At 43.5% G+C, this 22,560-nt stretch overlaps 2 protein-coding genes across 4 annotated transcripts; one reads left to right on the forward strand and one right to left on the reverse strand.

Annotated features, from left to right (window-relative positions):
* Positions 1–4,156: 4,156 nt before the first annotated feature.
* Positions 4,157–6,384, reverse strand: LOC108606499 (putative GPI-anchor transamidase). Of its 2 annotated transcripts, XR_001915454.1 has the most exons (7): positions 6,258–6,384; positions 5,689–6,200; positions 5,506–5,623; positions 5,341–5,451; positions 5,123–5,283; positions 4,924–5,067; positions 4,157–4,282 (listed from the first exon to the last, which is right to left on the reverse strand). XR_001915454.1 is itself a non-coding variant. In XM_017996664.1 (6 exons), the coding sequence occupies exons 1-6, from the start codon at positions 6,321–6,323 to the stop codon at positions 4,980–4,982; spliced, it is 1,056 nt and encodes a 351-aa protein (XP_017852153.1). In that variant the 5' UTR covers positions 6,324–6,384; the 3' UTR covers positions 4,884–4,979. The 2 variants fall into 2 exon arrangements, 1 of the variants encoding a protein (XP_017852153.1); XM_017996664.1 differs by lacking the exon at positions 4,157–4,282 and having other exon boundaries at positions 4,884–5,067.
* Positions 6,385–10,063: 3,679 nt separating this feature from the next.
* On the forward strand, positions 10,064–21,228 carry LOC108606498. 2 transcript variants are annotated; one of them, XM_017996662.2, is made up of 7 exons: positions 10,064–10,192; positions 12,752–16,477; positions 16,548–16,581; positions 16,963–17,208; positions 17,278–17,732; positions 17,802–17,971; positions 18,029–21,228. In XM_017996662.2, exons 2-7 carry the CDS (start codon positions 12,956–12,958, stop codon positions 20,901–20,903), a joined length of 7,302 nt encoding a protein of 2,433 aa, XP_017852151.1. In that variant the 5' UTR covers positions 10,064–10,192; positions 12,752–12,955; the 3' UTR covers positions 20,904–21,228. The 2 variants fall into 2 exon arrangements, with proteins under 2 accessions (XP_017852151.1, XP_017852152.1); XM_017996663.2 differs by having other exon boundaries at positions 16,548–16,554.
* Positions 21,229–22,560: the final 1,332 nt, after the last annotated feature.

Genomic DNA, 22,560 nt, shown 5'->3' on the forward strand with positions numbered 1-22,560 from the left:
GACACAAACAATAATAAAACAACATAAACCAGCAGCCACGCCACATGCAACATCCTCATACACCAGCAACAACAGCAACTCCAACAACAACAACAACAACAGCAACACCAACAATTACAACAACAACAACATTAACAATAACAATAATAATATTAGTTTAAATAGTAATAATGATAATTATAATGCCGCCGCCGCCGCTGCCACGCCCATGCGCCCGCGCACGCCCGTGACCTCAGCTTCTGTTACTGTAGTTGTGTTCAAAACAATGTTACCTGATGACTGAATTATTTTAGAATTATACACTTAACGCATGTTTTATTATATGTATCATTATCATTATGTATCGACTATGCATATATCGATTATTAATTACCAACTACCGATTACCGATCATTAGCTACATGCATAATGTAGCACACACACACACACATACACATACACACTTACATATACTTATACACACACTTACATATATATACTTTGTGTATTTTAGTTTTCGTTTTTTTTTTTTTCTTTACATGCCTGATAAGCACACCATGTACTATATACTATACTATATACTTATATATACAAAATTCAATGGAGCAGCCAAAAAACAAACGCTTAACATACACACCTAGTACCCCCAAACTCCCGGCCGCTGCCCCCAACCCTTAAACCCCACAAAAAAAAAACTAAGAAAAACAAAAAAAATATTTAGAACACAATGAACACAAGACTGGACTGGACACACGGCATTGGTAAAGACTTGAACTGGTGAAAGAGAGACAGACAGAGATAGAGATAGCGAGATAGAGAGAGAGAGAGAGAGAGAGCAAGGATTATGTTGTGGATAGTTGGGAACTTAGGAACTTGGATTCTATGGTATTCGGCATTACTCCGATGTGTGTTTTTAACTAAATCAATTGCTTCTGCTTTTATTTTATTACATACACTTATATATACATATATATGATAAATAACAGCAAACAATTTTTTTTTTTGAATATTTTCAACTAAAGAAAACAGCAGAAAGTGCAAGAAAAACTAAATGAACTAAGTTAAGTGTTAACATATATATCAATGTATGATTATAATTAAATGAACACATAGATCATAATCAACACACACACAGTTGTAAAAATGCATTGTTGGAATGCAAAATGTTTGTTCATTATATATTTTTTTTTTGTCACTTCATTATGTTTAATACATAAGTAAAATATACATATATACCTAAAATATATACACAAAACACAGATCTGATTAGTTATATATACTGCCACACACGCATGTGTGCATGTGTGTGTGTGTGTGTGTGTGTCAAAATCAACCACATAAAGTATATAAATTATAGTCGTATTTAGCTAGTTTCTAGTAAGCTCGATCTTAAGTTTTTCTGTAGCGAAAATTTATTGTGTGGCAATCACCACACACACACACACACACCAATACACTTATACACTTACACAGGCTGCAGGCTGCGGGGCAGTGGGCATAGCATATGGCTGCATGTGTGTGCGTGTGTGTGGGTGGCTCAAAATTCTTGCAACTTGCAACAACAACTTTCTACTTTCGATTACTACAAAAGTTTAGTTATGTACCTATTTGCATTATCTAAGTCTCTTACATGTTGGTTGACTCTAAAGGGACTTACACACACACTCACACACACACACACATGCTTAGGCGCCTACATCTTAGCATTAAGACATTATTAACGCATACAAATTTACATATATACACATGTCTATATATGTTTGAACGTATATGCATAAACATAAACACTTGCACATAAGTCTAATTCTAAATATTCATTTAAATTAATTATTATTTTAAAGAATTTTTTTTATAATTATTACATATACATAAATATATATATATCTATATATGTATATGTATGTATACGAGAGAAACGCAAGCTATAAACAATATATACATACATATAGCATTAAAAGCATATTAAACATAATTACGCATAGTACATAAATACATACACGCATATATATATACACACACATATATATGTACATATATATACACACACATACATATTAAAATATATATATATAATTTTTTTTTTTTTTGGATTCGCGATTGTCGTCGTAAACCTAACGCCTACTGGCAATATCGATACGCATTGTTATCGATATCGTCGCACTTCGTTTTAAATGTAAATGTATTAATTTTGTTGATTTTTTTGCTGTCTGTATACATTTTTTAACAACATTTTTAATAAATGTAATTCTTAAATACTTATATTTTTATTTGCCTACTCCCCCCACCTCCCACTCCCCCCGCGACAGCTGCAACTTTTAGCCAAATACTACTCCAAGGAGTGTGTTATCCTCCGTTGCATTTACACTGGATGCTCTCTCCTGATACCAGAAGCAGTTTAAATTGAACTTTACCTTGCATTTAAAGACCAAAGTGGTTAGCAAACGATTTATTTGATTTACGAAAATAAATTCAAAATGCAAATCCTGACAAATTACAATTTGCGAGTGTCCACTGTAGTAAGTGTTACATACTTTTAGGAACTGATTTGCTCTTGCGACCGAATTGCTCCCAATTTTAAAATAAATAAATAATTTGAACACAGCTTCCAGTCGAGACAGTTTACATTGAGATTAGTTTCATCAACACACACACACACACAGAGGCACATAAAAAGCATACATATACAAACATACATACATACATATATACGTATAGAATTAGCAAAGAGTATACAGAGTGTAGACGATAAATTTCAAAGAAACGCAGTAAATGCAAAAAAAAAAAAGCATTTCTAAGCAAGAGTCTGACATCAAATTGCCTTCAAATGAATTTTTTATTTATTCTCTCTTGTTTTCAAGCATTTTTTGTTCTTAATGTAATAGTTGCTAGTGGTAGTAGTCACTTTTTTTTAGGATATACATACGCAAATATACGGAGTAGCATGTGGCGAAAAACATTTAAAGCAAGTACACACATATACATATGTGTATGAATATAAAAAGATTAAGAAAAATCGAGAAACGCATTTTTTTGTAAGCTAGTAAAAATCAAAGATTTAAAAAAATTGAAGAGAAATTTCGAAACAAAAAGAGTAACGTAATAAGCAAAATAATAAGAAAAATTGAAAAAAAAAAATATTAGTAAATAATACGAATATTTTTGCACTGTATGTTAAAGTTTAAGTGTTAGACATAAACGTTGTAATTGCATTGAAAACAAATGATGCAATCAAAAGAATTGCCCACGCCCCCCAACTCCCTACACTAAGATCAAGAAGAATGCTTTCTGATAATGTAGTAGCTTAGATATACTTACGTACCCTAATGCCCTGGCAAAAGTAATGAGAATGAGAACCAGAAGAATTGCACAATAATTCAGATGATAGCATTAATTGCCATAATTCTACAGGATACAAAATAAAAGAGAAGACTTTGCATCAATTCGATTCGAAATATATATGTAAATATTTATCTAACACGATAGGCACTACCCTGGGCATCCTCTACAGATTACAGATTAGTTAGCTAATTTCAATGATACACAAATACTTATAACGCAGAAGAGATCCATTCCAAGCACCCACACACACACACACGCACACACACACAGACATGCCCGCATACAGTTGAGTTTGGTTCTTCCAAATGTAGCTGACCCCAAGTAGTTGACACTCCACACAAATTACAAAAACACTGATGCTGATGCAATTTAGGCTATGTTCAATATATATACTGAACATATATATATATATACATATATACATATGTATGTAGATGGCAAATGCTTATTGCTCATTGCTCAAAAGTCAAAAGTCCAGCAGCATAGAGTCTGACTGGCTGAAGATTAATGGAGAATTGCTGCAGTTGGCATCCACTTGCGCATGTTGTGTAATCCAGCCAGGTTGGTGGGTGTATCAACATATAAATGGTGCTTATCTCAAACTTGAGGACAACCCCAGAGCCCACAGAGCCGAACACTCCCTCACCCCAAGCCCGTTACTTACTTACAAACTTTATTAACGATAAGCCTATAAACTCAAAAACAAATGGGACTGATGCAATAAAAGCTAATGAATACACATACACACACATGTATAGTCAATATATGTAATATGCACTTGTATTTGGCATATAAATGATTTATTTCAAAAATAATTATACAAAATGTCAATGAAAAAACAAAAAGAAAAAAGAAAAACTCGAAAATGTAAGGAATAACACTGTAGATCCTTCCATACGTTGAAGTGTAAAAGTCGTCCTGCGCCAATGTGGTTGCTCTGAGCCCCATTAAAGCATCGAGGGAGCTGAAAGCAATGCCATTGTTACTCCTTCACAATATATTACTTTCTTTGTACTATGTGTAACCAAATCAGTTAAGAAGTAAGCAAACAAAACAAAACAAAGCAAAACAAAACAAAAAACAAATGCAAATGCAAATATAAATAATGTTTTTTTTTTGGTCCACATAAATTGGATTGGAATCCTGGTCCAAGCATTGGTACTCTTGGCATAGGTTTTTATAAGTATACAACCATAATATTGGCTTAGTTTATTTTTGGATTTGATATGAATGTTACTTAATGGATTAGTGAGCGTTTGATAGTGAAAAATAACATAGTAAAAACACAACAAAAAACAAGTGAAAACCAAAGTATAATTCAACATTGATGTAATTAAATAAAAACCGAAATGAAAATGAAAATGAAATGGAGAAAATGTTAGCAAATATATAAACGGATGAAACGAAGCGAACTAAGCCCATATATAATTGAGAATTTTAAAGCACGATTCGAGATCACAACTCACATAAATTTAATAAATTACACATGTATTAATAATAATAAATATAATAATTATAATAATGAAATGAAATGTATTTACGAATAAAGTTAATATTATCACATGAATACATTTGTACACGGTACAATATTAATTTGAATATTACTCTATGTTCTTGTCCATAAATGCAGTCATCAAATGGAATACTTGTTCATCATCGCATCACTTAAATAAGTCAGCCGAGAACTGCGGCTGCATGACAATCTTAAATGGCTTCTTTGGTTCCCCTCTGGCGGCATTGATAAAGTCTCTGCGTAAAGTTCAATATATTATAAATATGTTAGCCTATAATATGTAAGACATACTCTTCGTTGGCGAGTGTAACGTTGATGCGATCCGTGGATACACGTGTTGGGCGTATAGCACCAAAGAAGTCCGTTATGGGCACCTTATGGGGATCACGTCGGTACAGATCCTTGCGTACGCCCACTGTAGATATGCATACGCGCTTGGGACATACTTGTAACTATAAATTAAACTCAAAATTAATGCCTAACAATGGCAATCAGTTTAGCCTGCTTACAAATTCGCCAATTGTGCGCTTGCTAAACGGCTGTACCTTCTCCAGAAACTCCAAAGCATAGTAGGTGTAGCGATCAATCATGTAGACACCAATTGAGGGATCCACATGATGCTATAAGAATAGAAAAGTTAAAGCTAAATCGCTTGAGCTGGCAACAATACTCACCGAAAGCGAATCCTCACCCACCAGGCTGCTGGCAACGGCCAACACATTGGGCGATGTGAATTTCTCATATAGCGATGCGGCCTGGCAAGTGTCGACCATGAAGAAAAGTTCGTTGTATCTGTTGGTTAGTGAAGAGACAGTTTAATTCTAAACAGCACATGCAAGCCCTGAAGTTTAGCTCACCTCTTTTTCTCCCACATTTGCTGTATGCCGTCGGCCAGCTCTTGACTTGTTATCTCTTCGGAATCTTGGAACTTCAGAAAGCCGTCGCCGCCGTGACCAGTCAGATAGATAAGCACATTGCTGCCGGCGTCTGAGAGCAGCTTCTTAGAGCGAGCTGTGCCATTCTGTGTGCGTCCTGTCAGCAAACGCACAAAGTTCTCCACGGTTACCTCATAGCCACGATAGTCTACCTCAACATCGTCGCCATAGACATTGATATGCTGATTGGCATTGTTGTACACTTGACCAGGACGTGGATTGCGTGCATTGCAGGCCATGTCATCAGCAATCATCAAGATAATCTGTGAGTCGGGAATACCCAGACGCTTCACCGACCGATATATGGACAGCACATTGGCTACATGCCGATAATTAAACCAAAAACGCGATGCATCTACCAGCACCGCCCAATTGTTAGTGTGTGTTGATCGCTGGGCGGCGTCCACATACCCCTCCGGCAGCATTGATGTTTCCTATGACAGGTATTTTTAGCATTTACATTATTCTTAAGATCGCAATTGATTGATTACCTGTTTGTATGCATTGCATTTAACTAAAGCAAGCAGCAATATGACAAATTTAACATACATTTTCATTAAATTAGAACAAACTTGTATTTCAATGTTTTCAATTGTTGTACCGGCGCTATTGCAGCCCTGTTCCTGCTCAGAGTTGCCAACTGTTTGCAGTAGACAGCTGATTGTATTGCCATTTATCTGTCTGGCAGCACCGCACAAGTTGTGCAATGAGAATGAATTTTTGTACTTTTTAATTACATTTTTTCATGTCAAAACCGCTTACATTTCTGAATTTCTACCTTAAAACATACAGTTCATGTTTGCTACTATCGAATTCCAGCATAAAGTACTATAAAAACTATTTGATTGGGGCATAAAAAAGCAGTTAAAATTGGCAATAGTCGACCAACATCCAATATGGCGTATAAATGACGCTGCCATTTCGAACGAATAGACGAAGAGAGAAACGAAGCAATAAGCAACGCGTTAGCCGATAGCCGACGTTTCTACATTCATACGTACATACATGTTCATGTAAGTACGTTTATGTTATCCCACCTAAGAAACAAATGCATATATAAATGAATGAATGAGTGTGTGTGTGCATTTGTGTATGTAATACAATGGCATTTGGCTTTCCTCGATCACAAACTCTCTTCGCATGTTGTCTCTCACTCTCTTTCTCCCTCTGTCTGTGTCCGTTGTTCTTAGCGATTCTCTCTCTCTCTGATTCACGTGGGTTTTCTTATGTACATATGTACATACTGTGTGTGTGTATGCATAAATGTGGGTTTGGTGTTGCTCTTAGTCGCGGCGAAAACTTTTATACACGTATGCTTACGTACATTTTTATTTATGTTTGTATGCACGTATGCTCAGGCACAAGTATGCTTGTATGTACATACACATGTATGCGTATGTGTGTTTTTCACCATTCCGCGATGAGTTTGAGCTTTGCCGGAAGTTTTCTTTTCATTTTTCATCCGTTTATTGTTGTGTATACGCTTTGCTAGCCTATACGCGTATACATACTGTTACATCTATTACATGCCTTCACAACTGATATTCGTTTATCGTTGCTTTTGCTTTACCATTCAGATTCGTGGCTGATAGCTGCGTGGCTTATGTCGGCCATTGCGTTTTCCAATTTGTTATGCCTTCATTCATTTACGTAAATGTTCATTAAAATATTTGTAGTTATGTACAGCCCGTACGTCTATACGAAAAGTACCCAAATACACAGATGTTCATATGAATGAACATTTATATACACTGAATATATCATCTGTGTAAGTGAGTCAGTTTTTATTGAGTAGGTGTGCGTAAAGCAATTAAAAGGCCACTTTTTCCACCCATGTATTGCTATATAAACGTTATATTACCTTATACGTAGAAACAATATTAATTATATGGCAAGTATAAAGACTAAGTTTCCAATTCATATTTAATTACAAGTATAGTCTAAATAGCTAGCTAAACTATAATCATACATACTCGTACATATTCATACATACACGTACACATTCACATGATCCTTGGAATTATAAGTCCTTATCCTATCTTTTATTTCTGTGCAATAATTAATTATATATTTCTATATCTATAGATAGATGTATAATTGTGTAGTATGTGTATGTTACTTGCAAGGATAACGTGAAGATCCTTAATTGAATATAATAAATTGATTAAAATCGCTGGAAGAAAACAATTGGGCAACATCACAAAAGTAGGCTAACACATGGATATCCACAAGGCTCTAGAGTGTCCCCATCCTTTGACCTTGACCCAGTTTAAGCGCCATGGGAAGGCCTTTCCTAACGTTGCTTGCGTATGCATGCCCCCATAAATACCATTGTTAATAGTATAAGTAGGCAAACATACACATGCCATAGCAAGAATTCTATTGATTTTCCTGTTGCCCTCTGCATGAGCCAGCTTTATGGATAATTAAGTCTGACTCTACCCCACATACAAACATATGCATGTATGTACATATGTTCATATGTGTCAATTTATCTGTGTCAGAGAAAAATAAATAAATAAGACTCATTGATTTGGAGTGCAATAAGGGATTTGACAATAATTTGTTAAAAAATAATGCAATGTAAACTTTGCCCTTTACGCCATATTTGAAAATGAATCCGTTTCCTCTTACATTTCCAACAAACAAAATAACAAAAACAACAGCGGCACAGACAGCGACAACTGCAAAGCGCAGAAGAGAGCAGAAAGTGACGATGCAAACAGAAACTGTTGAAGAAAATCAGCGACAAAAGCGATATAAAAATGAATTTGCATACAAAAAGCACAGCGAAAAATTAGCATACATACACATCTACATACATACATACATATCTACAAGTGTACATCAGCTGAAACGTACATACATATTTATGAATGTAAAAAAAAACATGAATATATAGTACATTGTAAAATGTTCATTGAGCTCTTTTAAATCAATTGTTGTGACCTAAGTACTATAAAAGTAAACCCACATACATACATACGCACATATGTATTTATATTAAGTCTGACTTTGTATGCAGTTTGAGTCCTTGGCGCAGGCGACATCCAACATGGCTGCAAAATATTAAGAAAAAAATCAAGTAAACGTCAGTATGGCGGCGCAAATGGTCGACTTTCTGGCGCCCTACAATTATCTCGGCTTTTCATACGCCTATGAAACGCATAATGCTGAGCATATCTGAGTAAATATACACATGTGCGTACGCACGTACATACATACATCACTACCGCAGTAAGTGAGGAATAATATTGAAAAGCATCGTTTTTGCTGATAAAAGCCACATTTTCAATTATCTCGCTCAATTTGGTCAAATCAATTGGCAAACAAACAAACCCCATCGCCATGTGCACGTATTTGTTGCTGCTTGTCTGTGTTTGTGTACATACATACTTATGTATATGTACATAAGCATGTGTATGTACATCCATATGTACAACGTTTTGCATTAAAACTCTAAAGCAATCGACAAACATTGCCCAAGCATAAACCTTTCAGCGTTTCAACGTTTCAGCCCTGAGAACATTTATAAAATAATAAAATAGTTTGTTTGGTTGTTGTTAGAAGCAAATGTTTTCATATCCTTTTATGCAAATTTAGCACGCTTTCATTTCGGCGAGAGAGTTTATAGGGCACACAAACGTATCTCGGAAATAGCACTTGCGGCCAGAATTAACGGCGAATACAAATACACACAGCATATGTATGTACTAGAGATGGACACGGGCCTCGTGTCCCGCGGACTGCTTCATCAAAGTGACGACTATCGTGCAGGAATATCGGAAACAGGCTTTATCCTGTGAGGATCCGCGCCTTGGCAATCAAATTTAAGCCCCGATTAGCCCGCAAAGCCACAATAAAAAAAACATACATTTAATATATGTATTAATAAAATATGTACCAAAATATCTTCTGAATAAGGAATTAATATTTATAAAATAATGTATTTTTATATAATATTAAAGATCGAGCAGAGCTTTTCATAATATCATCGGGCAGGCATTGAAGACTTATATCGGGACCAGACCGGGCCTTAACAAGGAGGCCCATGTCCATCTCTAGTATGTACATACAAATGTACGATTCGCCGCAAAGACGCTCTCTTTCTTTCTCGCTCTTCGGCAACATACGCTGCCATTTTGCTTTGTTATTTCTTTTCGTACCGTGTTCGCGTTCACAACTCTGTCGGTTCGGGTTCTGCATTTTATTTTATTATTATTATTTTTTTTTGTTTTTCTCTGCTTTGGCTTGTGCAGTTTATTTGTACATTTGTATATATAAAAACTGAGTGCGTTTCCACAGACATTGGTTTGAAATTCATATTAGAATTCGAATTGATTTTGGTTCAATTGAATAACACAATTAATGCGGAAAATTCGCAAATGATGCGAAAGCGACTCTGAAAAAAAAGAAAGAGAATTAAGTAAGTACGAAGTGGTGTCGTCGGTATGGTTGTGCTGTTGTGCCTCTGTGTGTGTGTTTGCCTGTGCTTCTGACAATATGTGCTTTGCAAGAGCTGCTTATGTATATTTGTACATATGAATGTCTGTACATTCATCATATAAACATAATTATGCATGTGTTTGTGTGCCTATATGGCAAATCACCCACAAACAAATCTGCGGCTCTGTGCATAACTAAAATAAAACTTAAATACCAAATGCAAGTAAATTCCAATCAAAGAACAAAAATAACAACAAAAACTTCAAACGAGGAGAACAATTGTAGAATATACCTGGCTCTAGTATACCTGATCTCAGGCTTTGGCATAAGCTGATGCTCTTGAGAGTTTCGAATGTACGCTTTGTTTTTAACCGGTGACCACCTGCTGGCATGTTGGTAGTCACCACAAGTTGGTTAACTATGACAGTAGCACACATTAATCCCGAACCAATTGGCTGGATCTATTGCAGTTTGCAGAATTTATGCAATATAATTAAAGTGCATTCAAAAAGTGAGCGCGCCCAACAGTGTGGCCACATAATATAACGAATATTAACATCAATATTAATAATAACGTAAACTGCAAAAGTGATTACATACATATGTATGCATTTGTAAGTGATAAGCAGGACATTAATATGATCATTGAGCCGATGTCGATTATAATCTAAAAAGCAAAACACCTGCCGGCGTCGGAGTTTGAGCACGTGTAGCAACACTGTTCGAATATAAACAATCGAGCGTGCAACAATTGAATTTATAATTATCCTGACACACAGAGAGTTGCCTGAAAAGTTTGGAAAATTCTATGTCGTGTTTAGATACGTGTGTATGTGTTTGCATGTGTGTATATTTGCAAATTATTGCAGCCGATGTGTTGCTGAGCACGATAATCTTACTGAGCTCGATACCATTTCTGTTGCTACCTATCGATATATACATTACCCCTACATCCCTGTGTACGGCAACGCTGTCTGCTCAAACACACACACATGCAAACATTTCTACAACTAGAAGCCAGATTTGATCAAACGGAGCAGCTCTTTTAATATATATGTATGTATAGTAAATGGCAGTTGTTTTTATTTTAATGTGGTAATAAAAACAACAACAAAGAGAGCGACTGACGCGAATTTGGCATGCGGCGAACCGCGAGAATCATAGTAAGAGCGAGAACAAACATATTTACATACATACATATATAAAAGCAAAGGAAACAAAACTGAACTGCAAGAAACCTGGTGCCTTGCGGGGTCTGTGCATATGTATGGATGTCTGTGTGTGAGTGTGTGTGTGTCTACGTGCGCGTGTGCTTGTACGTGTTTACAATTGCATTTTGGCTTAATAATTTAACTCATTGAAAATTGTATGAATTTTTCTGCCTACTCATTTCACAGAGCCTTTGCTGCAGTCGCGGTCGTCTGTTTCATTTTTGCTTTGTTAATCATTCTTGTACTTCCATTTTGATTTTGTTATTCGCGATTCGCTTTTATTTCCTCTATTCGTAGTTTGTTGTCGCTGTCATTTGTGTGTCTGCCTTACCCACTGCCTTCGCAGTAGAGGGTGGTGGCGAATGAACTCAAAACTGTGAGTACAGCGCATTGCGTTTGTTGTTGCCGTGTGTTTTCTATTTTCTTTTTTTTTTTTTTTTTTGCTTTGTTTGTCTTTGCCTGCGTGTGCGTGTGTGAAAAGTGGAGGCTGCAATGCAGGCCATGGTAATTGCGTAGATGGATGAATCGAAGGTCGAAGTTGGAAATCATAGTCAATCAGCAATTCTAACAGATTTTCGTTTGGCGTTCGCTCAATTTCTCTCTCTATCGCTCCCTCTCTATCTTTCGCTGTCTGTTTGCTTTTGCGCTCTTGCTACTCGCAAAGAAAATGGCGCCTGTCAACTTAACACGCGCGTCTCGCTGCTACTGCAAATCTAAATGTGCTAAAATGAAATGGCAAGCAAATGAATTTGTCAGGATCTGTTGTAGGCTGTTGTGTGATCTCAATTTCCATTTCGGACTATTGTTAAATTACTGTGTGTGCTCAATATGCTTTGCGCATTATTTGGCTTGCGTTTCGCTTGGCGAAAGCAGCACGATCCAAATTTTTTTTAGTTCGCCTCGCTCTGTTCACAATTTGAATGGCGTTATGCGGTTGCCCTCTCAGTAGTAAACACACACACATGCACACACATGGTTATGCATGCGATTAGGTGTGTGTGTGTGTGTGTGTGTGCGGTTTCAGGCAGCCCCAGCTGCTGTCAAACTTGTTTTAGTTTTTGGCTGCGCTGCCAAAAAGGGGCAGCAGGAGGGTTCGGAAGTCTTGGTGAGGGGGCAGCGGGCGAGGTGGGATAAGCGACAGTCGCAATGCTTGCGCTCTCCTGTGCCTTTGTGCCTCACTTGCTGCTGCCGCTGCAGCTTGTCTCGTGTGCTTGTGTGCGCTACATGGCGTATGCGTAATATTTGTAATTGAATTTTTATTAAGTTTTGGCTTAAGCAAACTTGTTCACCACATCTAAACTAATTATTTTTGCTCTCTCAATTGCCAGGTAGTCAACAAATGGGACCAAATCACAACGACTTTAAGTGTTCACACCGTAGCAGCAGCAGCAGCAGCCAGAGATTTGCTTTATACACTTGGTACGCAAGCAGCTGCACCCAGATCAGCTGGCGTGCTACATAAATAATTCAAAATAGGAGCGTCGACATCGTCGACAGCAGCGTCACCAGCACTGACCAGTGACGGCTCGAGGATGTCGGCGCGCAAGCCAGCAACACCAACACCAGCAGTAGCAACACCAGCAGCCGCCATCAAGTCGGACAACAATAATGCATCGCCTTCCAAGCTAGAGATCGAAACCAAGCTCGAACCAATTGAAAGCGGCGAGGAGGCAACTGCAGCTGGCACCAACTCGTCCGAAACAGCAGACACAACAGCGACAGCAGCGATTGTTGCTGCTGCGGCTGCTGCTGTTGGTGAGCAGGCACAGTCCCAAGAGCTGGACAGGGACGAGGACCAAGAGAAGGAAAAAGATAAAGAAAAACCTAAGCTAAAAGAGGAAGAAGAGGATTCAACTGAGCCCGACCGCTATGGCGATCCCTCGCCCCTGATAACGGAATGTGGATCACCGCGCAAGTTCCCTAACGATATCCTGAGCCACCTGGTGCACAATTCAGCAAAGATAATGCGCATCACGCGGCACTCCTCACCGCTGCTGCTGCTGCACGGCAGTTCGCCGACAAGCAAGCGAGAAGCAACAGATGCCACTGCCGCCTGCAGCGACAGCGAGGAACTTCCCAGCAGCAGCAGCAGCCAAAGAAAGAGCTCCATTGAGCGCAGCAGCAGCAATAGCAACAACAGTAACAACAACAGTGCTGGGAGCGTTTCGCTTATACGCGGTCGCAAGTCCATCAAGGAGCTGAAGGAAGCCAAAGAGGCGGCTGCCAAGTCTAGCGAGGATTTGCTAGCCAAGGAGGAGGAAACCAGCGAGGCCATGGAGCTGGACGCAGCGACGACAGCTGATGCCGCCAAGGAAGCGAAAGATACAAAAGACAAGGACAAAGAGAAGGAATCTACGCCCACTTCCACGACAGCTGCAGCGCCAGCCCCAGCCCCAGCCCCAGCAACGCCTACTGGAGCGACCACGCCCACTTGCAATCGCGTCACACGCAAGGCCCACGCCGCCCAGGAGCTGGCGTTGGCAATCAATACACGTGTCACGCGCAATCGCCGCCAATCCTCAACCACAACCACAACTTCCAGCACATTCAACAATGAGCCACAGCTGCCGGCACGTGGGCGTCGGAAAAAGCCAACGCAGGCCGAAGCCAAGGAGCTACTGAAGCGCAAGCGCAGCGACGATGATGCCTCCGAGCTGACGCTTAAGTACGCCAAAGTGGAGGTCAAGGATGAGCCGGAGGAGGAGCAGGATGCCGATGAATCTATGGCTTCCAAGTCAGCGCTCAGCATTAAGCTCGAGCCGGCTGATAGCGATGAGCAAGTTTCACCAGCCACGCCCACTCCCACTGCCACACCCACATCCACACCTGCGACGCCCACACAGCAGTCGGCCAACCGACGCGGCCGCGGCAGACCGCAGGCCAAGGCGACGCCCACAAGCACGACCAGTGGCAATGCCAATGCCAATGCCAGCGCATCCACACGCGCTACGCGTCACAGTAAGGCGGGCTCGCCAGGATTGTTTCCTGTTGTGGCGGAACCCGCGCCGCCCAAGCGTCGTCGTGTGGGCTCCGCCAATCGCAGTCTGCTGGCGGCCAAGCCAGTGTCTGCCAGCTCGAGCGGCACACATGCGGATGAGGACTCGAAGGACAGTTTGGCTTCCAGTCTTATGGATGATCTGCTGCTGGCGGTGGAGGCGGAGACAGACGCTACAGAGCCACCAGCTGAAGATCCTCCTCAGCAGCCGAAACTGGAACTGACTGAAGCAGAGCAGGAGCAAGAAGTGGCAGTCCCAGTCCCAGTCCCAGTTAATGGAATTGAGCCGCTAACTGTGGACACCGAGGCCGCCAGTGGGCTGAGCAAAAGCCAAGTGGCCAGCGAGCTGGACAAACTGACTGTGAACGACACAGAGCCGCAGCCGGAAGCGGAGACAGATGTTGAGGCTGGAGCGCTGCCAGAGTCGGAGGAGTCCGTCAAGGCAGCCTCGCTAAGTCCTGAGCTGATCAGCGAGGGCGTCAGCGCCATCAGTGTCAAGCAGTTCTACAAGAAGCCAGAGTTCCTCGCCAACAATCTGGGCATTGAGCAGGATCCCGAGCTGGGTGAGATTGTGCAAACAGCAACGGCGCCTGACACAACCACATCGGGAGAGTCCACAGTTAAGCTGGAGTTGGAGACCGAGCAAGAGCAGGACCGGGATCAGGATGCGGAGCCCACGCTGGACGACTCCACGGGCGGCATGTTGGAGCTGCGAGTGGCGGACAGCGGCGATGAAGCGGAGCCTGCCGTGCTCAACGGAGTGTGCGACGCACAGCAGTCAGCGGCGGCGGCGGCGGCGGCGGCGGCGGTAGCCAAGACAGAAGATTACGATGACTTTGAGAGCGAGATTATGGAGCAGCTGGCCAAAGAGGGCGTGGTGGACGCCAGCGGCAATGCGCTTAGCGCTAGCAAGCCAGGCGAGGAGCAAGGGCTTCCAAGTGATGCTGCCGATGAGGCTGAAAAGAAGGTGGACGACGACGATGATGATGATGATGAGGAGGCTGAGCTGGACAAGAAGAAGGCAACGGCTGCCTTGGAGGACAGTAAAGAGACGCTGGAGGTGGAGCCTTACACAGAGGAGCAAGAGGCTGAGGCTAATGCGGAAGCCGATGACGATGCTGAGGACGAAGTGGCAGCTGAAACGGAAGCGGAAGCTGAAGCTGAAGCTGCAGAAGAAGCGGAAGCTGAAGCTGACGCTGAAGTGGATGCCAATGCCGAAATACAATTGCTAGCCGCTGGCGAGGAGAACTGCGACTATCCGGAGGAGAACAAAGAGAATGTGACCAGCTCAGCTGCGTTGGTGGACAGTCATGAAGCCAGCATGGACATGGATATTGACTTGGAGCTTAAAGTGAACGATAGCGGGGAGTGTGTCAAGGAAGAGAAGCCACTGACTGATATTGCAAGCAAGCTAGACCTGGAGCAGCTGCCCAAGGCCGAGGGCAATGGCAAGCTTAAGCTGAAACTGCAACTGCCGCTTCCAGACAGCGGCGGCAGCGGCGGCGACGATGAGGAAAAGGAGCGCCATCTACAAAATCTTGGCCTGCTCACGCATCAGGCAGCCGAGCAGCTGCGTCAAGAGTACATCCAAGAGGCCAACTCGCGTGCCATCCACCAGCAGCAGCAGATTCAGCAGCACTCCGGCAAGCGCCAAGCGAGCAAAGCTGGCGCGGCACACATCGAGTCCAGCGGCACACTCAAGACAGTCATCAAGCTCAATCGGAGCAGCAATGGTGCCGCTGGCAGCGGCTCTGGCGTTGCCACAGGCACTGTGATACATGGAGGTGCTGGTGGTGCAGCGGGCCAGTGCGCTGCCAGCTCCTCAAGCAGCAGCACGGGAGGATTGGGCGGCGCCAAGCGCAAAGGAGGCGGCGGCGGCGGCGGCTTGGGCTCTGGTGCGGCGGGCAGCGGCGCTGGTGGAGCCTCAGCGCACGGCGTGCGTCGTCAGTCGCTTAAGATGACATTCCAAAAGGGACGCGCACGTGGTCATGGCACCACAGATCGCACCGCCGATCAGCATGGCGCCCATGCTGAGGACTACTACACCATACAGAACGAGGTGAGTGAAACTAATTCCCATGCTCTGTCTCGCTCTAACTCGTCCGATATCTCTCTCACTCTCTTTGCAGAACGAAGGTGCGAACAAGTCCAATTTGAATGCGGGTAACCTAACCACTAGAAAGCCCAATATTCGTGCTAATAGCAACAATAACAACATCAACAACCATAAACAACAACAACAGCAGCAACAGAAGCAGCAGCAGCAACATTGCAGCAACAATTGCAACAGCAACAACAATAACAACAACAGCATCAGCCATAGCCTGGGTTTGTGTTGCTGCCTCCACTTGCCACTTGCCACTTGCATTTGTTTGCTTTAGTCTTTGTTTTTGTTTTGGGTTGCTGCTAGTTTTCGTTTTAGTTTTATATTTATATTTGATTTATTTTGTTTGCAAACTTGACTTATTTACTTTGATTTGCAATCAACTTGAGTTATAATTTTATTGTGTATTCCAAATTAATTTGTTTTCATCTGCTGCGCAGATTCGTCGCACTCGGAGGGCCAAAGCAGTGGCCAGCAGCTGGATCAGGGCTTCTTCTATCAGATGGTCAAGAAGGACGAAAAGGAGAAGATACTCATACCGGAGAAGGCCTCCTCGTTCAAGTTCCATCCGGGTCGACTGTGCGAGGATTGCTGCTACTACTGCAGCGGCAAATTCGGACTCTATGACACACCCTGCCATGTGGGCCAGATCAAGTCCGTGGAGCGCCAACAGAAGATACTCGCAAGTAAGTTTCAGCTGGCCGGCATCCTCAGTCCTTGACGTTTGACTAATGCTCCGCCTCTGTTGCTTACAGATGAGGAGAAGCTGACGGTGGACAATTGCCTCTGCGACGCGTGCTTTCGTCATGTGGACAGACGCGCCAATGCGCCGTCCTATCGCAAGCGTCTCTCCGCCCCCGGACATCTGGAGACGGGCAACAACAGCAGCGCAGGCGGCAGCGCTACAGCGCACTTCAGCGGCGGCGGCGGCGGCGGCGATGCGGGCAACGATGGCGAACTCGCCTCCAGCTCCAACTCGGCGGTGCAGCGTGTGTGCGCCGTCAAGGAGTGCGCGGATCAGGCCACCCACTCGCTGCGGCGCAAGTGCGTGCGGAAGAGCGTCAAGAAGTGTCTGCTTAGCTTTGAAATTCCCGCGGGCACCTCGAACGTTTGGCTCTGCGAGCCCCACTACAACACAGTCATCCAATCCTCGGGCTGTGTGCTCTGCAAGCGACGTCTGGGCAAGAATCACATGTACCACATAACGCTGGTAAGTGCAGCCGGTCATGACAGTGATGACAAGATTGCAAGCATTGAGCTTTCCTCTTCCACTTTGCAGCAGGACACGGATCGCTTGGAGAAGGCGCTCGCCGAGATGGGCATACCCGTGCAGCTGGGCGTGGGCACTGCCGTCTGCAAGCTTTGCCGCTACTTTGCCAATCTGCTGATGAAGCCACCAGACAGCACCAAGTCCCAGAAGGCGGATTTTGTCAAGACCTATCGCAAGCGGTAAGTGTTTCCCAGTTAGCTGCACTGCATCATTGACTAATCCCAATGCGTTGACAGCCTGCTCAAGGTGCACAATCTGCAGGATGGCAGCAACGAGGCATCCGAGGTGGATGAGGAGGATGCCAGTGGCAATGCCACCAATGTGCCCACCGGCACTGGCGCAACAAATCTTCAAGCTGCAGTCGCTGCGCCCGAAGCGCCGGCCAATTGTGATGAAGCCTCCACGGAGCTGCCCATGGCAGTGGACTACGAGGGCCACACGGACTCCAATTCGAGCAGCTCCTCCACTACGCCGCTGGCCAGCAGCGCCAGCGCCAGTGCCAGTGCCGCCGCCGCCGCTGCCAGCAAGCAAATGTCCAAACTGCAGGCAATACTTCAGCAGAATCTAGGCGGAGGCGATGCGGCAGCTGGAGCGACAGCTAATGGCGCCAATTCCAGTTCCAAGTGCTCCAAGTCGGGAGCTGATATATCCAATGTGCTGCGCGGCAATCCCAACATCTCCATGCGCGAACTCTTCCACGGCGAGGAGGAGCTCGGCGTGCAGTTCAAGGTGCCCTTTGGCTGCAGCAGCAGCCAACGTACGCCGGAGGGCTGGACCCGCGTGCAGACGTTCCTGCAGTACGATGAGCCCACGCGTCGCCTCTGGGAGGAGCTGCAAAAGCCCTACGGCAATCAGAGCTCCTTCTTGCGTCACCTCATACTGCTCGAGAAGTACTACCGCAATGGCGACCTCATCCTGGCCCCCCATGCATCCTCCAATGCCAGCGTCTACACCCAGACTGTGCGCCAGCGTCTCAATTCCTATGACCATGGCCACTGCGGTGGACTAGCCAGCGACGCCAAGCATGGCTCAACCTGCGGCTCCGGCGCCACCTCCCCGCAAAGCACAGCTGATGGTGTTGCCGCCGCTGCCAACAGCAGCACGGAGCACCAGCAGCAGCAGCTGTCCAGTCAGACTACAGATGTTTCCATACCGCTGGTGGAGCTCAACGATGACGACGACGAGGAGGAGATGGAGGATGAGTGCAACGATGAGAGCGAACAGCAACTGGAGCAACTGCCGCTGGAGCGATTGCGCAACGTCTCCGTCGACAAGCTGACCAAGCAGCTGAGCTCCAATGCTGTCACCATCACAGCTCGTCCCAAAGACACTGCGGCCGGCAAGAAGCTAGCAACGCCAGCTAACGATGCAGCAGCAGCAGCAGCAGCTGAAGAGACGACGTCCAAGGCAGCAGCAGCGCAGCTCAAGGATGCGCCGGCGCTGGTGGCAACGTCTGCAGCCAACAGCCGCAGCATACTCAAGGCCAATCTGCTGGGCATGAACAAGGCGGTGGAAATTGTGCCGCTCAGCAATCAGCAGCAGCAGCAGCAGCAGCAGCAGCAGCAGCAACAGTCGTCTAACAATAATAACAACAACAACAACAATAAGCCCGCCGCCAGTGAGAAGCCACGACGTCAGCAGCTGGATGAAATGTTAATTTCCATACAGCAGCAACAACAACAGCAGCAGCAGCAGCAACAGCAACAGTCGAGCAACAAAACAAACTCGAATGATAAGCAGCAGCGACGTCAGCAGCTGGACGATATGCTGTTGTCCATACAGCAGCAACAACAGCAACTCAAGAACAAGCCAACGCTGCCGACGCTAATGCAACAACAACAGCAACATCAGCAGCAGCAGCAGCAACAACAGCAGCAGCAGCAGCAGCAATCTACACGTGGTCCGCCTAATGTCGCCCAGCTGCTAAGCTCGCCACCGGAGCTGATCAGTCTGCCACGTCGTCGCACCAGCGGCAACAATGCCTCTGGTAGTGGCGCCTCCACAGCTGCTGCTGCTGCTGCTGCTGCTGCCGGCAGACGACTGCAATTGCCGCGCAGCTCTGGCACATCGGCGGGGGGCGCGCCTAGTGTCATCATATTGCCCGATACGCTGACGCCGCAGGAGCGCCAGGAGAGCAAGAACTGGAAGCCGACGCTAATACCGCTCAAAGATTATCACAAAACGCTGCCCAACAAATCGCCAGCGATGTTCCAAAGCGCCGACGGACGGCGACATCCCGCGCAGGTGCAAGTGCAGTCCGGTGGCAAACCGTATCTCATCTCCATCATTGACTACAATCGCTTGTGCATATTGCGGCGCGAGAAGCTGCTGCGCGATCAGATGCTCAAGTCGAATGCCAAGCCCAAGGCGGGCCAGCAGCAGCAGCAGCAAAGTCAGTCCCAGCAGCAGCAGCAGTCCAACTACAGTCCAAGCAGCATCAGCAATCTGAGCAAGATGGCAGCAGTGCATCAAACTGCGCGCAATCAGCTGCAGCAACTGCAGCAGCAACAACAGCAGCACAAATATCAGCAACAGCAGCAGCAGCAGCAGCAACAAATGCCAGCACTGCAGCCAAGTGGAGCTGCAACTGCGGGCAACTTGCGTCTGGCGCGCTTGGCGCCCAAGCCGATGCCGCCATTAAGCAGCGCCACACAAAATGCTGGCAGCAGCAGCAGCAGCGCCGGCGGCGGCGCACAGACTTTTAGCTTTCAGCCCTCGCTAGCCAACATACTGGCCGCCAATATGGCTACAGTCAATGCGCTGGCCAGTGACAACAGAAACGCCTCGCTGGACAACAAGAGCTGCTGGCTATTGAAGAACTTTCCCGAAACTCAATTCATGTCGAATGGCAACGGAGCAGTTGTCAGCAAGCTGCCGCAGCTGAGCAGCAAACCGGCAACGGCCACCAGCGGCAGCAGCGGCAGCAGCAGTGAGTTAACTGGAGGGGGCGGCATTAGCTACTCGTTGAAGCAGCAGCAGCAGCAACAACAGCAGCAAAAGCTCATCGACAACGTCATCATGTCCAAGATACCCAAAAGTCTTACAGTCATACCACAGCAGATGGGTGGAGGTGGAGCAGGAGCAGGTGGTAGCGGTGCAGGCAAGGACTGATGACTGAAACTACAACTCAATCAACTCAAGGGATCCTGCCAGTGAGCAAGAGTAACAAACGCATTTCAAGAATACACGAGATCAGAGTCAGATTAAAGAGGGAACAGCTTTGGTTACGATACGATCCCAAAAATGATGACACAATGCATATTCCATTAAATATCATAGCCGACTAACGGCTTAAGATATTTCACATATTAATTTAAACAGATAAATCCCCAAACACTTCGAAGTGTGCGTAGAAGCTGCGAGAAAGCAACAAAAATTAAAAGAATAAACAACAACAACAACAAAAAAAGTATACATATAGTAGTTACATATATATACGAGTTAAGTTTTAGTTAAGCATAGAGTATATAAAATATATATATATATATACAGCTAGAGTTGAAAACTATACAAACAGATTCAAGGGTAGATTAAAGCAAACAGAAACAAAAGCAAACAGCAAATGTTGACAGAGTAAATGAATATGAAAAAGCACTCAAGACAAAGCTAAACATTGTGTGCAAGCAATGAAACGATTTCTAATCCAAGTAAGCCTTTAAAGTTAACAACATTGTTACACATACATACACAAAAAAAAAATAAGAGCTACACACACACACATACACACATTTAATACACACCATACATTTATGCAAACACACAACTATATTTATATTTATCATATTGTATTTTTTTATTAGATTTAAAATCGCAAACAAATCGGGCATATATTCTTCGTGTATTATATATATACCAAATTGCTAATGATTAGCATTGTTAGCGGGAATGAATCGATTCAAAGACCAGCTGCTGTCCAGGTCGATGAGCTTCCTTGCCTACACATACACACACCCACACACACACACACACATAGACACACTGATTAGAGTTAGTAACTATTGTTATTTAAGCATTTTAGACTTATGAATCAAAAGTAACAAACAACAAAACAAAAAATGAAAACAAGACTATAGCGTCTTTAGGCCACACACACACACACAAAATATATAATGAATACAACTCTTGATTTTAGTTCCCTAATTTATATACAATTTATCATAACGAAATTGTTTTTTTTTTTTTTTTTGTACACTTGCATTAACGTTTTTTTTATTCGTACACATGTACTTATAAAAACAGAAATAAAAGCAAAACACAAATAATAAATTCAGCTTTATTTATGCTTGATTTTAATCTGAAATTGAAATTGAATTTATATAAATGATTTTGTATTTAATTTTAATTGTTATACAAATTGGGTAATGAAAATCAATTTTGATCAAAATGGCACGAAATTAAAAAGCTTTCAAAATATCAAATGCGACTGCATACACACACACACACACACACACACACATGTATACATATATGTATATGTATGTGTGTGTGTGTGCGAGTCATTTTTAAATCAACGGATATATAATTGTGAATTAGCTCGTTAAGCACATAGATATATTTACACATAAAGAGAAATTCAATTGTTGCTGTTAAACATTGAAAATATATTTATAAGCATAAGAAAACAAATATCGAATTATGAATGTTGAGAATATTTACATATACCACATACACTTATACAACAAATACATTGTATATTTTTATTTTCCCTTAAATTGTCATTGCATTATTAATCGTAGAATCGGCGATTCGAAACGATTGAGAATCATTA

The sequence above is a fragment of the Drosophila busckii genome, chromosome X, assembly GCF_011750605.1.
Source record: "Drosophila busckii strain San Diego stock center, stock number 13000-0081.31 chromosome X, ASM1175060v1, whole genome shotgun sequence".
In the NCBI taxonomy this organism is placed as follows: domain Eukaryota; kingdom Metazoa; phylum Arthropoda; class Insecta; order Diptera; family Drosophilidae; genus Drosophila; species Drosophila busckii.